The sequence below is a fragment of the Myotis yumanensis genome, unplaced genomic scaffold (genome assembly GCF_028538775.1).
Source record: "Myotis yumanensis isolate MYYU_CA2020_CCGP unplaced genomic scaffold, mMyoYum1.0.hap1 SCAF_5, whole genome shotgun sequence".
Lineage (NCBI taxonomy): Eukaryota > Metazoa > Chordata > Mammalia > Chiroptera > Vespertilionidae > Myotis > Myotis yumanensis.
The window spans coordinates 32,168,577-32,183,484 of NW_027223756.1; the positions used below are offsets into that span (position 1 = coordinate 32,168,577).

The following is a 14,908-nucleotide window of genomic DNA, read 5'->3' on the forward strand; positions in this document are numbered from 1 at the left end:
CCAAACAGGAAATTCAGATTGACTGTTCACACTAAGAAAAGCCACTTGACTGGTACAATGGCAGTCTCCCTTTGCCTATGTAAACAGTTTTTGTGTGTGTGTGTGTGTTTTGTGTGTGGGGGGGAGGATTTCTATAAGCAAATGCTGATAATGAGCTAATGAAAATAAGTGGAAAATCTTAACCACAGTCCCATCAGATTTCAGTGAGGCTTTTGATAGTTTATCTGTATAAAAGAAAGTTATTTTCTCTATAAGCATTGGATTTCATAAAACTTTCTCAGCTAAGTTATTAGCAAATCATGTACTGCCACATATTATTCTGTAAATGAGGCCTAGTGTCAGAGAGAAAATAATCTGTGCTTAATGGAAATCACACAGCCTCAAAGCCTCTGAGCTCAAATGTAGCCCTCTTCCCCTCTTCTAAGGTAGAGGGGGAGGAACAGCCAAGGGGGAAGAGGAGTGCCTTCCTCAGGTTCAGTAACCTACACAGCTCCTCCTTGACAGAGGGCTCCGTAATCAGGGTGCAGCTGAATGGACCTGATGGTGCCCTGGCTGCCCTAGCAGAGACCAGTCCATTTTGAGCTAATTGCCTGGAAAAATCAAGCTGCACCTCAGTGGAGGATGAAGAAGGAAGGATTGGATAGAGTGGCCTAACCCACCTGGTTGGCCTACATGGACCTTTCAAAAGGCACTAACACTTCAAGAAATTATCTGTTAAAATAACATGGATGTCAACAAAAGAGCAGTGCTATAGGGAGTGAAAAGAAAACAAAAAGAGTAAGAGAGAAAAAAATGGGAAAGGAACAGAAAGTCATGGGCTCACTTTTATTCATCAAATACGAATATAGTGCTTACTCTTTGCCAGGTGTTGTTCTAAGCACTTTACAAATACTCAGCTAACTGAGTATAGTTACATTTTACATACTGGCCTCATTTTACAGAAGAGGGAAGCTAAGCATAGAAGAACCAATGACAAAAGAGCACATAGCCAGCATGTGGCAGGGCCAGGACTTGAACCAGGCAGCCTTGCACCAGTCCATGCACCTAACCATGCCCCCATCAGGAAAGTCTTAGACCCTGTTATAATGTGAGTATCTGTCCCAAGGGTGTTAACATCCCATGAAACAACCCTAAAATTACTCAATTGTTAGTGAATGATTATAGCTCTTCAACTATTCTTAAAATGTCAGATATTTCCTTGTGAATGAATATAAAGTGGAGAAGAAAGTTAAGGAAATGGTTTTCCCTTGGCCATCAATAAATTAAAAGCAAAGTAACAGCCAAGATTTGGCCAATATATCCAAGAGTTCCCCTATGCCAGCATTATACTCTCACACTATGTCACTAGGGTCTGGGAGAAACAAGAAATTCAGGTGCGATGTTATCAGAAATTAGTTTTGGGTAGAAATGTTGTTATATTAACCATAAAAGCTGGTCAAATGTGCCACCAGAATAACTGGCTTGGGAGGATTCAAGAACCAGCAGCCACATACATCCTGGTCCCTCTGACTCTCAGATCATTTCCCAGTCTAGCTCATCCCACTAGTCTCCTTTCCCATTATAGGGACTTCTGTCTCTGAGATTCCTGCTCTCGCTCTTTGCAGTTTAACTTCTCTTAGCTTTCCCCCTGCTCCCTGCCCAGTTCTCTGAACAATCCATCACAATGGTGAATGTGGTTTGATTTATGCTCTCTTGAGGCTGCTTAGCTCCATATAAGCCCACCTTAGCAGATTCTCAGCTCCGGGCATTACACATTCCCTATGAAGAATGTGAATCATGTCACTGGGAAAATGGAGGTGGTTACATCAGTTTTCCCTAGAATAACTTTCATAAATGCATACCATGACCTCAATCCAGATGTTTTAGAGGCATAAATAGCCAGGCAAAGCTCTTGGTGTCACTCAGCCTTTGACTGTTGCATCCTTCTGTGTGCTAGATGCCAAAGAAATCAGGCCCAAGACAATAACAGTTTTCTGAGTTCCAATTTTATTCTAGCTGTATGCTTTTCTTCCATCTGTTCTTCTCTGACCCTGCTTTTAAGAATCATGCCCATGCCCCAACCTGGCCCCCAGGAATTCTTTCTGCATTTGTTCTGTGGCTGAGTGCCCTTTTGGCTATGGTGTTCTTTGTATCGTGATGGTATGTCTCATGTGACTCTCATCTTCCTTGGTTCAGTGATGATATTTCTCTGTGCTTCAAAAGCACAGTAGAAAAAATCCTTTGATACACATTGAACTCTATGTCATGAAGTTGTCATGAAGGCCTGCCACAATTACAGAAAAGTGCCCATATAAAAATAACAATTTGGGCTTCATCTAGCTACCTGCTACTGTCAGCTTTCTGGAAGCATTAGAGTATAAAATCTGTAAACAAATAAATAGTATATTTGGAGCTAGGTTGTTTCATTATGGAGGGGGAATTTTAGCTGTGGAAATTAACAAAGATCTCATCAGAGAAGGACTGAGTCCTTAGAGAGCCCACTTGTTTTAGTAGGGACCACCATCTTCCTCCAAGGAAGACAAGAGCAAATGGGAATGGTTTCCACTGTGCCCTCCCCTCCAGCTCTGCTGCCTAATCAGTCTTGCTGAGTTATTTGCAGGAGGCAGCAGAAGCAACAAGGATGGACTCTCCCAGACACAGACGAAGAGGCCAATGGGGGGAATTAGGACTGGAGCCCTGCCAGAGCAGCTACAGTGCAGGGAGCCATTACACATCCACATGGTCTTCTGCTATTTTATGGGCATATGTCCCACTGTCTAATCAGACTGTCCACTTCTCCAGAGCAAGGCCATTGCAACACCTAGAGAAGGTTGGCTATTGAAAACAAAACTGATTACACCCCCACACTCGCCATCCCTCTGTGGCACCTGTGTTGTGACCAGGCTCTCAGAATTACCTAAACATTCATATGATTGTCTTGCTTGCTCCACTTTTCTGTGATCCAGAAAGGACACAGGAAAGCATATCGGCTGCTGGGCTGGGGTTCCTACCTGGGTCAAGAATAATCATTGCTATGGGGTTACTATGTATAAAGCTACTCAACAAAGCCTCATTTGTAGCTGATGTTTGAATTATAGTATTACTAAAGACCCGGTGCACAAAAATTTGTGCACTCAGTGGGGGGGGGGGGGGGGGTCCCTCAGCCTGGCCTGTGCCCTCTTACAGTCTGAGACCCCTTGGGGGATGACCATCTGCTGGCTTAGGCCCAGGGGATTGGAGGGCCCGGGAGCCCTCGAGGGATGTCCACTTGCCAGTGGGGAGCAGGCCTAAGCTGCAGTCGGACATCCTTAGCGCTGCTGAAGAGGCAGGAGAAGCTCCCACCACCAACGCTGTACTGGCAGCCATCAGCCTGACTTGTGGCTGAGCAGAGCTCCCCCTGTGGGAGTGCACTGACCACCAGGGGGAAGCTCCTGCATTGAGCATTTGCCCCGTGGTGGTCAGTGTGTGTCATAGTGACCAGTCATTCCCAGTCGTTCTGCTGTTAGGGTCAGTTTGCATATTACCCTTTTACTATATAGGATAGAGGCCTGGTGCACGGGTGGGGGCCAGCTGGTTTGCCCTGAATGGTGTCCCAGATCAGGGTGGGGGTCCTGCTTGGGTGCCTGGCCATCCTGGGTGAGGGGCTGATGGCTGTTTGCAGGGTGGTCACACCACCTTCAGGGTGGGGTCCCCACTGGGGTGCCTGGCCATCCTGGGTGAGGGGCTGATGGCTGTTTGCAGGCTGGTCACACCCCCTTCAGGGTGGGGGTCCCCTGACCAAGCCCGTCAGCGACAGAAGCTCCCAGCCTCTCCTTTTTTGTTTTTTTTATTCTGGGATTTATTTACCTTCTATAATTGAAACTTTGTTGCCTTCAGTGGAGCTGAGAGCTGGCTCCTGCTCGCTCCAGCTCCATAGCCGTGGCTGAAAGCAGATACCTGGGGTTTATTTACTTTCTATAATTGCAACTTTGTTCCTTTGAGTGGAGCTCACAGCCAGGCCGTGGCAGGAGGGAAGCTTGGCTTCCTCCATCACTGGAGCAAGCAAGCTTCCTGCTCGCTTCAGCTCCGTGGCTGCCGGCCGCCATCTTGGTTGGGTTAATTTGCATATAGTCGCTCTGATTGGCTGGTGGGCATGGATTAAGGTGTAGCAAAGGTATGGTTAATTTGCATGTTTGTCTTTTATTAGATTAGATTAGGGGACACTGCAGAGCCAAATAAACCTTTGATAGTGACCTCACAGGTCACTTGGCTGCTGCTGAGTTCCCAGAAACCAGAAACAAGAATGTGTTGCCATCTGCATTGAGCATTTTTAAAAATGGCTTTATTTATATTGTTCTTATAATGAAAAGGGAATGTTTCCCAGGAATTATTGTACATGTCCTCTTTAAAACCCAATGAAGTGCCGAAACTGGTTTGGCTCAGTGGATAGAGCCTCGGCCTGCGGACTGAAAGGTCCCAGGTTCGATTCCGGTCAAGGGCATGTACCTGGGTTGCGGGCACATCCCCAGTGGGAGATGTGCAGGAGGCAGCTGGTCGATGTTTCTCTCTCATCGATGTTTCTAACTCTCTATCTCTCTCCCTTCCTCTCTGTAAAAAATCAATAAAATATATTTTTTAAAAATAAACAAATAAATAAAATAAAATAAAACCTAATGAAGCAAATGAGATGAAAACCAGCATGTTATACTCCAGGGTAATCAGATGGAAACTCAACCCCTTTGAAGAATGCTGGGTCTATCTGCTCTAGTCCATGGGTCCCACCCAGCTCCTATGCTGAGTAGGGCTAAAGAGCAGGGCTACCAAAGCACATAATGGCTTTCTCCTGTCGCAGGAAGAAAATAACCAAATGAGTATAATTTTCTCAAATGTAAACTGTGTTCTCACAAAATACTTAAATATTGCCTATTACCAGTTTCCATGGGTCAGGACTCAGAATCAACTAACAATTGACCAAGTACACCAAATATTTGCAGAAAAAGAATGTGTGGTTGCAACTGAAGTCAATTTGCTGGATCAAGCAGAAAAAGGGTGAATCCAGAGGTGTCTCATGGACCACGTGGGCAGAGTGGAGCTGGGCTCGAGAGGGTCAGACACTATCTGAGCCTCTTTCTTCACTTAATTCTTTTTTCCCCTTTAAACTGGCATGTTTTGCTATTTAGTCCACACAGTGGAAAATGTCTGCCCAGATCTCCCCAGGTTACATGTTAACACCCCTGGAAATAGAGAGACTGCCTTCTCTTCCAATCATAGTTTCCAATACCCTGGTGAGAAAACCTGATGGACCCTGTATAAGTCAAGGCCCCCCCATCCCCACCCCTCCCCACCCCCGCCCCAGTCCAATAAGCTCTATCCAAAGGGCTGAGTTCAACAATACAAAATGGCCACAAGAGGTCAGCCATGTAACCTGGGCAATTCCAAGAGAGGGAGATGGTTTTAGAAGCTACTGTAGGGGGATACAATGTGTCAGTGTTCCAGCATACCACAAAGAGTCCACCAACCCAAGCCAAACACCACTGGAATTCAGTGGTGAAATACTGAGGAGTACCAAGTCCTCCAGAAACACTGCCAGTGCTTTTTTTAAAAAAAAAAAACTACATAGCAATAGAGAGGGGAAGCTTTCTACAATATCTCATTTAATTCTATAAGACATTATGACAGACTCTGTTTTACAGATGACAATCTGAGGTTCAGAGAGGTGAAGTAGCTGAACCAATGTCACGAGGCTAGTAAACGGTAAAACAAAACTCAAACCCATGTGGACTCCAAAACCCCATTCATGCTCCATCCATTCTTTCATGTTGACTCCCAGATGAACTCCACCCAGAAAGAAGTCTCCCTGGATTGGAGATAATCATTTACCTAGAAGCCAGCTGTCATTTTCTGTGTCTAAGACTTCTCTGAGTCCTCAGTTTGCCACGCACTGATGTAGCCAGTCCTGTGAGGGCTCTGGCAACTGTACAAAGACCCCCAGCATCCCCAAATTAGAAGGACCCAGCAAGTACCTGACCCAGATGCTCCTGCTCTAACGCACAGGCAACCCCCAAGTAGAACATTTCAGCCCCAAGCTACTCATAAGTCGTATACTGTTTAAGTGCTACTGATGTCATTTCCTGTTTGCATTTTGTTTTTTGTTTTTGTTTTGTTTTTACAGTTCGTTGCTCATCCTAACTGTCAGCAGCAATTGCTTACCATGTGGTATGAAAATCTCTCAGGCTTACGTCAACAGTCTATTGCTGTGAAATTCCTGGCTGTCTTTGGAGTCTCCCTAGGCCTCCCTTTTCTCGCCATAGCCTATTGGATTGCTCCGTGCAGCAAGGTACAGATTGCTTAAGGTGCATGTCTTCGCGGTTCTATCTTCTCTCTCTACTTAGCAAGACTGAAGTCCACTTTGTTCAAATAAGCAGCTGATCATTTTTCACATTTAAAGAAAATAGATCTAAGATACCTAGCAAAAGTAGAAAACCACATTAGAGGGAATGTTAAGATCTGTTTTCTTTCAACCATCTTTTTTTAAGAGAGAGGTACGATAAAATGGGAAATTTTAAACATGTGAGACAATCTGATCAATAACAGATCAGAGAGGGAAAAAAGGCACTTTCCTCTTCTAATTATGCAATATCCTCAACATGTCCTCCAAACCCACAGTAATAATTATAATTATAAAAAGAGGAATAGCCAACACTTACTGAATACTTTTCCTTTGCTAAGTAAGCCCTTTTCATGGAATATCTCATTTCACTCCCTCAGTTACAGTAGGATGCATACACTTAATGAAGTAGGTTCAGAAAAGAGAAATAACTAGTTAACTGAGAGTCAAATGCAGCTCCTGCAGGGGCACTGCAGATCCATGTCAACATCTTCCCAGTTTCCTTGGCTTCCTTGATTGGGTCTGGCCCCCATGGACAGTCAATTAGGTCACAAAAAGGAAAAATACAAAGGACAGAGAAGAGATTAAAAGGTACAAAACTGGGTTCTTTTCTCACAAGGAAGGGGAAGTATCTGGTGGCCAATGGTAATGAAAGCAGTGGAACCTGCGGGTCCCAAACTGCCACACACACAAGCTGCCATCCCTACAGCCCAGTCATTTGATCCACAGTCACAGAAAGCACCAGCAGTCACTCCAGCTTCAGATAAGAGTTAGCACCTATAAGACTGAACCATGCAAAATTTTTTCAAATAAATGTCATGGGTTAAGATGGCCATTAAAGGTTCCAAAGCTGCATGTACCTAGTGATATATTAAAAAAGGAATTAAGCTTAAGTAATCAACATTTAGTAGAAGAAATATGACTACAGGGAGATTAGTTCCACAGCAAATATGATCAGCTAATGCAGTTAATAAAAGTGTCATCAGTAAATGGATCCTCTTGTCAACTCCGCCAAGAGGGAACTCATGCCAGGATGGTGGGTCCAAGACTTAAGGACTGTTGATGAGGCCACTTAAGCAGGCAGGCATGGAACTGACTGCCTTAGTTAGGAGGGGTGTCACAGAGAAGGGTTAGGACTCAAACTCCTTCCTCTGCAGAATGGCATTAAAAATAGAATTCCTACCGTGGCTGGTTTTGCCCAGTGGATAGAGCGTTGGCCTACAGATTGAAGAGTCCTGGGTTCGATTCTGGTCAAGGGTACATGCCCGGGTTTTGGGCTCGATCCCCAATGGGGGGCATGCAGGAGGCAAGTGATCAATGATTCTCATCATTGATGTTTCTATCTCCCTCTCCATCTCCCTTCCTCTCTGAAATGAATAAAAATATATTTAAAATAAACAAATAAATAGAAGTCCTCATACCGAATATCTGTGGTGTTCAAAAGTACAGTGAGTGAAAAAAATGAACAAGATTTAAAGCTGGATTAGAGCTGGTCATTGGTTTTAGGCACAGATTTTCATACTGGAATTATCTCGTCTGTTCTACAAATTATCATTGCCTTTGCCCAGAGCCTAAATGGGTGGGGATGCTTGCCTCCACACTCTCTGAGCCCCAAACTTATTCTAGGATATTCAATCATTAAAATAACAACCACTTGGTGAACAAAACACTGTCAACATCACTTTACTGTAAAACTAAAAGTGACTGCTTCCAGGAAGCTGGGACTAGCCAACACCATCAAATTGGTTGGCTTCTGCCTGCCCGAGGAAATATTCACAAAGATATTATATGCCAATGGCTAACTTTCTAGTAGGACTGAGAAGAACCTTAGCCAAAATCACACTGCAGGAGGGGATTTTGGACTTTCTTGTAGCTCAGTAACTCTAAGAGATTGATGCTACCATGGAACATAGGGGTCCAAGATATAGCAGTCTTCTGGAACATTCTAGAAGAAATGATTGCAGGGAAGTTTGGCACAATGGTTGGGGCTTCCTCTCTGTTCTCATGCATGTCTGATTGACATTTGGTACTCCTAGAACTTCCACTAAGACTAAGAAACAGACCACTCAAGATAAAGAAACTGGTCATTAAGCCATTATAGTGTTTGTGCACCTTCTGTGCTCCAAGTCAGAGCTCAATGCAGTGGAGGGTATGTACACAGCTGAGTGACAAGTCCTAGCCTATGGCATGAGATAATTTTTGGTAGCAATGCTTATTCCAAGAGAAGAGTCCCTCAGTAAACAGCTTTTTAAACTTGCTCCGATGCAGCCAAAGGAGAGATAAAATGGTCAAGATATTACACCTCCCTCAAAGAAATTACGTATTCATAAAATCTCACTGCTAAATCTCATCAACCAGCTACTGTCTATCAATGTCTAATAAATACTGAGATTTCTGCTTCCAACTTAATGGCGTATTTACTTCCTAGTAGTTGCTGTCAAAATTACTTGATTGGCCTGCCAAATCACCTCATCACTTATTTCCGATTGAATTCCCAAGGCTGTCAATTCTACTTTTACATAAGTTTCTGAGGGTCTCTAAGAAAGACAGTCAAATAAGATAATAAGATTAAGGGTATCAACAGGAGTTCAGCTTACTGATCTGGTGGGTGAAGAGGATGACTAAGTCACCAATGTGTACACATGGTGATAACTGCAGGTCTGGAGCACTGGAGAGGTTTGTCAGGGTCAATAAACAGATCAGTGATTTTTTAAATCATTTCTCATTATAAAACCAACATAGGTGAGTTCAGGCAGCCCCTGAGGGGCCAGTGGGTTCTTTATCCACATGGGTGCTCTCAAGTAGATCTTTTCCTAGAGAGCTCTCAACAAGGGCCCCAATGCCAAAGGGCTTTGATAACTGATTAGGCTACTTTCCATCCTTTGTTTTTCCCTTCTGATTCATATTTTAGGTTTTTTGCCTGTTAAAAATCTGACAACTGAAAGAATAACAGCCATCTTCAGGGGCTCAGTGTCTCAATGGCAGGTAGACTGGGACAGAAGTCAGCATCATGAGAGTGTTGCAGAACCACATAAGTCCTATTTATAAAAGTGCAAAAGGGGAAGCTGACTTCCTTTGTTACCTGTTAACCTTTACTGTTCCGTTGTCTTTATAAATTAGTCCAGGACTCAGGCAGGAGAACTGTAAACAACTGTGGACCCCACCTGATGTCTTTGCAGAGTGCAATCTATCAATGCTTACTGCCACATTACTCTTGCTTGCAGAAAGATCAAAGTGTTAGTTGTTGCCCCCAATCCTCAGCCCCATTCCAAACAAAAACGTCTAGTGGTGGTATGTAGGGGGTGGGGGTGGGAGGGAAGATGGGAAGAGATTAACCAAACAACTTATATGCATATATGCATTGCCCATGAACACAGACAATAGGGTGATGCAGGCCTGGGGTGGGGTGGAAACCAGGTGTTGGGGTCAAGGTGGGGTGGGCGGGGGAGGACATCTATAATATTTTCAACAATAAAAATGTTTTTAAATCTAGTCAGGAAGGCATGGGCGATTTTACAGCTTTTGAGAATCCCTGTTTTGCCTTTCCAAAGCTAAAATAGTTTGAAACATGGTCCAGGGTCAACCAGGGGAGGATAGTGCCTCCAATGGCCTCTGTGTCTCCCTCATTTGCCTCTACCAAAGCTACATTGGATTTTAAAAAATCATAATGCAATTTTTGAAGCATTGCCACAGAGAGGAAATTTGTGCTAGGAAATAAGAGTTGTGCTCCTTTGTTACAAAAGCTTCTGTCCTCAAATCCAAAAGGAGAGTCCATCACCATTACCTGTGGGATAAGATTAAGAGTGCCCGAAGGTTGATCACTTCCATGCCCAGGCCAGTGTGACACCTGCAGCACTCTCTCCCCACCTTTTCATCTATTTCATAGCATTCAGCCTGTCTCTCCCGACTGGCAAACCAGCAGCTTTGAAGGGAAGGACCAATCGTATAGCCTGTTTCATCTCCATCACCTCCAGTGCTCAGAAACATGTTGCACATAGAGAGTAAAAGGCTTGTGACATAAATACATAAGGACTATGTAAGTCTCCTTTTGTGAACCCTTACATATAAGTTTCTCAAGAGTCAGTCAAGTTTAAGTTTCCCCTTAAGGGAACTGCCTCAGCCCTTCCAGTGCCACGTACTGAGTGCTTACAATGTGCCAGTAACTGTTCTGCTTTGCACATATTAAAATAATGCATTCCTTATGTCAACCTTGTGCATTAAGTACTATTTCATCCCAATTTTTACAGATGAAGAAACTGAGACACAAAGAGATTAAGTAACTTGCCAAAAACTATGGAGCTGTGATTTAAACCCAGGCTCTCTGGCTTCAGAAACCTGACCTTACTTACCCACTGCACACATGCCCACACACACACACGCACACACTCATACCAACCTTCCTCCCAACCCCACCCAGTTACATCAGCAGCATTACAACCTTCAATGCTGAATGCAAACATCTTAGCTGCTGACTAACTGACCTTATTTTATTGATTTCAGACAGGAGAGGGAGTGAGAAATAAAATAAAAAAATCAATGATGAGAGAGAATCACTGATTGGCTGCCTCCTACATGCCCACACTGGGAATCGAGCCAACAACCCAGGCATAACCTCCTGGTTCATAGGTCAACCACTGAGCCAGGCTGGCCGGACTAACTAAAGGGGAGGAATAAAAACTTACTATTCCTTCCTTTTCTTCCTCGGAACCCCTACCTTTGAAATCCCACTATTACTCAGCACCTCTTCAGTCAGTCGCCAGGATGACAGGTGGATTCACATGGTAATGTAAGAGGACCCTGATTATAAACTCCTAGGGAACAGTTCCCACCTCAAAGACAGGAGGGAGCGTTCTAAAGAAACTGCCACTAATTTAACTGGGATCTCTCTAAAATGTGAGAACCATTCCAGCTTGAAGGTATTTCTTTTTGAAATACTTAATCTAAAGTTTTTCTCCATTCACCTTTACAACTTGTACTCTGAGCCCTTACTTGAGGCCATTGGCAACTGGCGATGAGTGAGGGTGGCACTTGGTGAAAGGGATTCTTGATATCACAGACTGGGGAGAGATGCTGGAAACACTCTGTGTGCTTTACTGCAGTCCTGGCCTTTTCTACAGGCATATGGACACCAGGGCCAGTTAGGTGCATACACTTGGGGTTAGGGTGAAGAGCCAGGTTCCAGGAACACAGATGAGCTTACCAGTAGAAGCAGGTGCCTGACCCTGAGGGCTCATAAATGCAGTTCATTTGGAGGTAATTCAGGAGTGCTACTCAGTTATTCTCACATTCATATACTTCCCAGAGTAAAAGAATAGTGCCCAGAAAGTTTGGGGTGAGCCAGACTTAACTATTACAAGCTTGGATTTCCTGGTAAGTTCTTAGCTGGTATGGTCCAAGTAATGACAGAGCTGCTGAACTCATGTGTCAGACTAATGAGTTTTGCACTCCAGGGAGAGCAGGCCAAGTCCTACATCTCCCAAAGCTCTGCCATCTCTTTTGACACCTATGCTGTTGCCTCACCCAGCTTTAATGATTCCCAGCTGAGAGCCACTGGCATATATTAGTTGACTTTTCTCCTCCTTTTGGATCACCCGGGCCTTATGAAAGAAGGAGGTTTTCCCAAATATAATTTGCTTCAAAAATTACCTTTGAGAGACAATTAAGAAATGTCACACAAAGAAAGAAAATTATTGAAATAACTTGATTTCATCTGACCTTTATCACAGTTTTACCAGTAAAAAGACACATTCAAACTCAAAAGATAATTAGGAAAGGAGCATCAATGCCTAACCTCACATTTCTTCCTTACAGCCTAGATCTGAGGTTGGCAAACTGCGGCTCATGAGACACATGCGGCTTTTTGGCCCCTTGAGTGTGGCTCTTCCACAAAATACCACATGCGGGCGCACGTATAGTCTATTTTGAGGAAGTACGGTTGATAGTTGGCTCTGTTGACTGAGTTTGCCGACCACTGGCCTAGATCAAGTGGGAACTGAGCACAAGCTCATCTTCCAAATCATAGCAGGCCTTATCAGGGTTTTTTCTTATGGTTGTCTGTAGATATTGTAATTTTACAGATGCAACTTCTGTCAGAAAATAACAATAAAAGGAAGTAACAAAGACAACATTAAGTTCCTCAAACCAGCTCTCCCAAGGAATTTCAAGGCTAGCTTAGGTACAGCTGCATGCATATTCCTGCAATCAGGTAAGTCACCCAGGTGAGAAGATGGAAAGATATTCATCCCCACCTCCTCAACCAGGTAGTTATTAGAAACCACAGGATGTTACAAAGAAATCACTGGTAGTCCAGCTGGCATGGCACAGTGGTTGAGCGTAGAGTTATGAACCAGGAAGTCACGGTTCAATTCCCTGTCAGAGCACATGCCCGGGTTGCAGGCTCGATCCCCAGTGTAGGGCATGTGAGAGGCAGCCAATCATTGATTCTCTCTCATCATTGATGTTTTTATCTCTCCCTTTCCTTCCTCTCTGAAATCAACAAAAATATAAAATAAAAAAAATAAATCACTGTAAAGGATGGAGGAAACTTAGCCATCAATCCTTTTAGAGCTATGTCTATCTCTATGTTTCAAATCTTTTTTTTTTCTGATATTTCTGGGGCCTCGCTGGGACACACAAGAGCTAGTGTCCCTTATCCCCTCTTCAACTTTCCCTCTCCCCACAACCCACTCCCCACCCTACATTCTCCATCTTCTCTTGCCTCTCACCACACACCAGCAAGGACACAGTGACAATAAGCAATGTGTTGACTACTTAAGGATGTCTCCTGGATACACCTAGTGTCCCAGTGTCTTATTTGGGAAACAGGACTCCAATATGTCAACAGTCACCTAAAGTATTAAAAATTTCAAACTTGCTACTTGAAATCATATAAATCAAAATGAGATTTGATTTAATTTCATGTTTTACTGAATTTATGTGAAATACTTGTCTTTATATTAATCTCTGCATTCTGAATTTAGCGTATCTACTTATGGCCAAAAATAGTCCACCATCTCTGTTTTGTAAATAAGAAAGATAAACATGCTGGAGCCGGTTTGGCTCAGTGGATGGAGCGTCGGCCTGTGGACTGAAGGGTCCCAGGTTCGATTCTGGTCAGGGGCATGTACCTGGGTTGCGAGCACATCCCCAGTAGGATATGTGCAGGAGGCAGCTGAGCGATGTTTCTCTCTCATCGATGTTTCTGACTCTCTATCTCTCTCCCTTCCTCTCTGTAAAAAATCAATAAAATATATTAAAAAATATATATATATATATTTTTTTTAAAAAAAAAAGAAAGATAAACATTACAAAGAAAAGCCATGTCTCAGATGTTTATGGGCCCAGTGGTTTTCTGGTCATCTTTTTCCATTTCTGAGCTTATTCTGCTGCCATATAACAAGTTGTGATGCAGGCAAATCCAAACAAGTGTTCTCTAGCACAAGCAGGGCTTCCCAATGCTGGACTTGAATGCAGTTTTTTAAATAAGATAAAAACTACCTTTTTAAAATTTTTCAATAGGTAAATACGTGGGTTCTATGACATGGGAGTCTTAATAAATCATGTTACACAAATAACTAGCATAATGAAAATAGATGATTACCATACTGAAGCACATTATCAAGCCATCTGATTTATAAATATTGTGTTCAGCACAGTCATAATGAGGAAAATTTTACTTGGAGAAACCCTGTAGTTGATCTTCTACCAAACCAACACTCTACCTCATGGGTGACATTTCACTCTAGGACTCTTGAATGAGGCAGGATGTGGACCTCAATTAACCAGTCACTGGCTCTAAGTGAACATCTGCCCTGAGAAGGAACTGAGCTTCAGAAAAGGCTTCCCTCTTTGCTCTTGGCTTATCAATCAGTACACTTGGGTGCTAGGTAAGACTTGGTGCTTAGATGAGGATGATGGCAGTGGCCTGAAAGAGACTCAAGGGAATCACCGATGAGGGTCAGCAAAGACTCACTGTTCTACCCCCAGTTTAGTCCTCAGACATCTAAGTGGCCTTTGGATGGCCTGCAAGGAATAAAGATGTGATCAACATTTGCTCCTTAACAGGGCATCTTTTGGATCATTTCAGGTTCACATCACACGGAACAATTGCACAAATTAATCACGTGCTAGGCCACAAGGAAAATCTCAGTGTAATATCATGGCTATGAGCTGTGAACATGCTGCAATAAAATTAGAATTTTTAAAGCAGAAAACAGTCTTATATGTCTGGCAACTAAATAACCTCAGAATTAAAAATGAAATAAGAAGGAATTTATAAAATATTTAATGACTGAATATCAAAGAAAAAGCTACAGTCAAAGTTTTACAGAAACACAGCTAAAGCAGTACCTAGAAGAAATGTACACTTTAAATAAATTTACCAGAAAACAAATAATCTAAACGTAAAAAGTCAAGAAAATGGACAAAAGAGCAACATAGCATATATCTAAAGACTTCTGTGTTTGTTCTAATCCTGAATGCTATTGACACAGATTTGAAAGGCATAAAATTCACATCCATGTGTCTGGGGAGCTGTTCCGTCAAAGTATAACCTGATGATAG

At 43.1% G+C, this 14,908-nt stretch overlaps 1 protein-coding gene across 1 annotated transcript in view; it reads left to right on the forward strand.

The window, feature by feature from the left end:
- TRPC7 (transient receptor potential cation channel subfamily C member 7) overlaps positions 1-14,908 on the forward strand; it is a 128,754-nt gene that overhangs the window by 69,181 nt on the left and 44,665 nt on the right. The window contains exon 4 of the mRNA XM_070417151.1: positions 6,131-6,295. Coding sequence (XP_070273252.1) covers positions 6,131-6,295 — 165 coding nt within the window. The remainder of the gene's footprint in view (positions 1-6,130; positions 6,296-14,908) is intronic.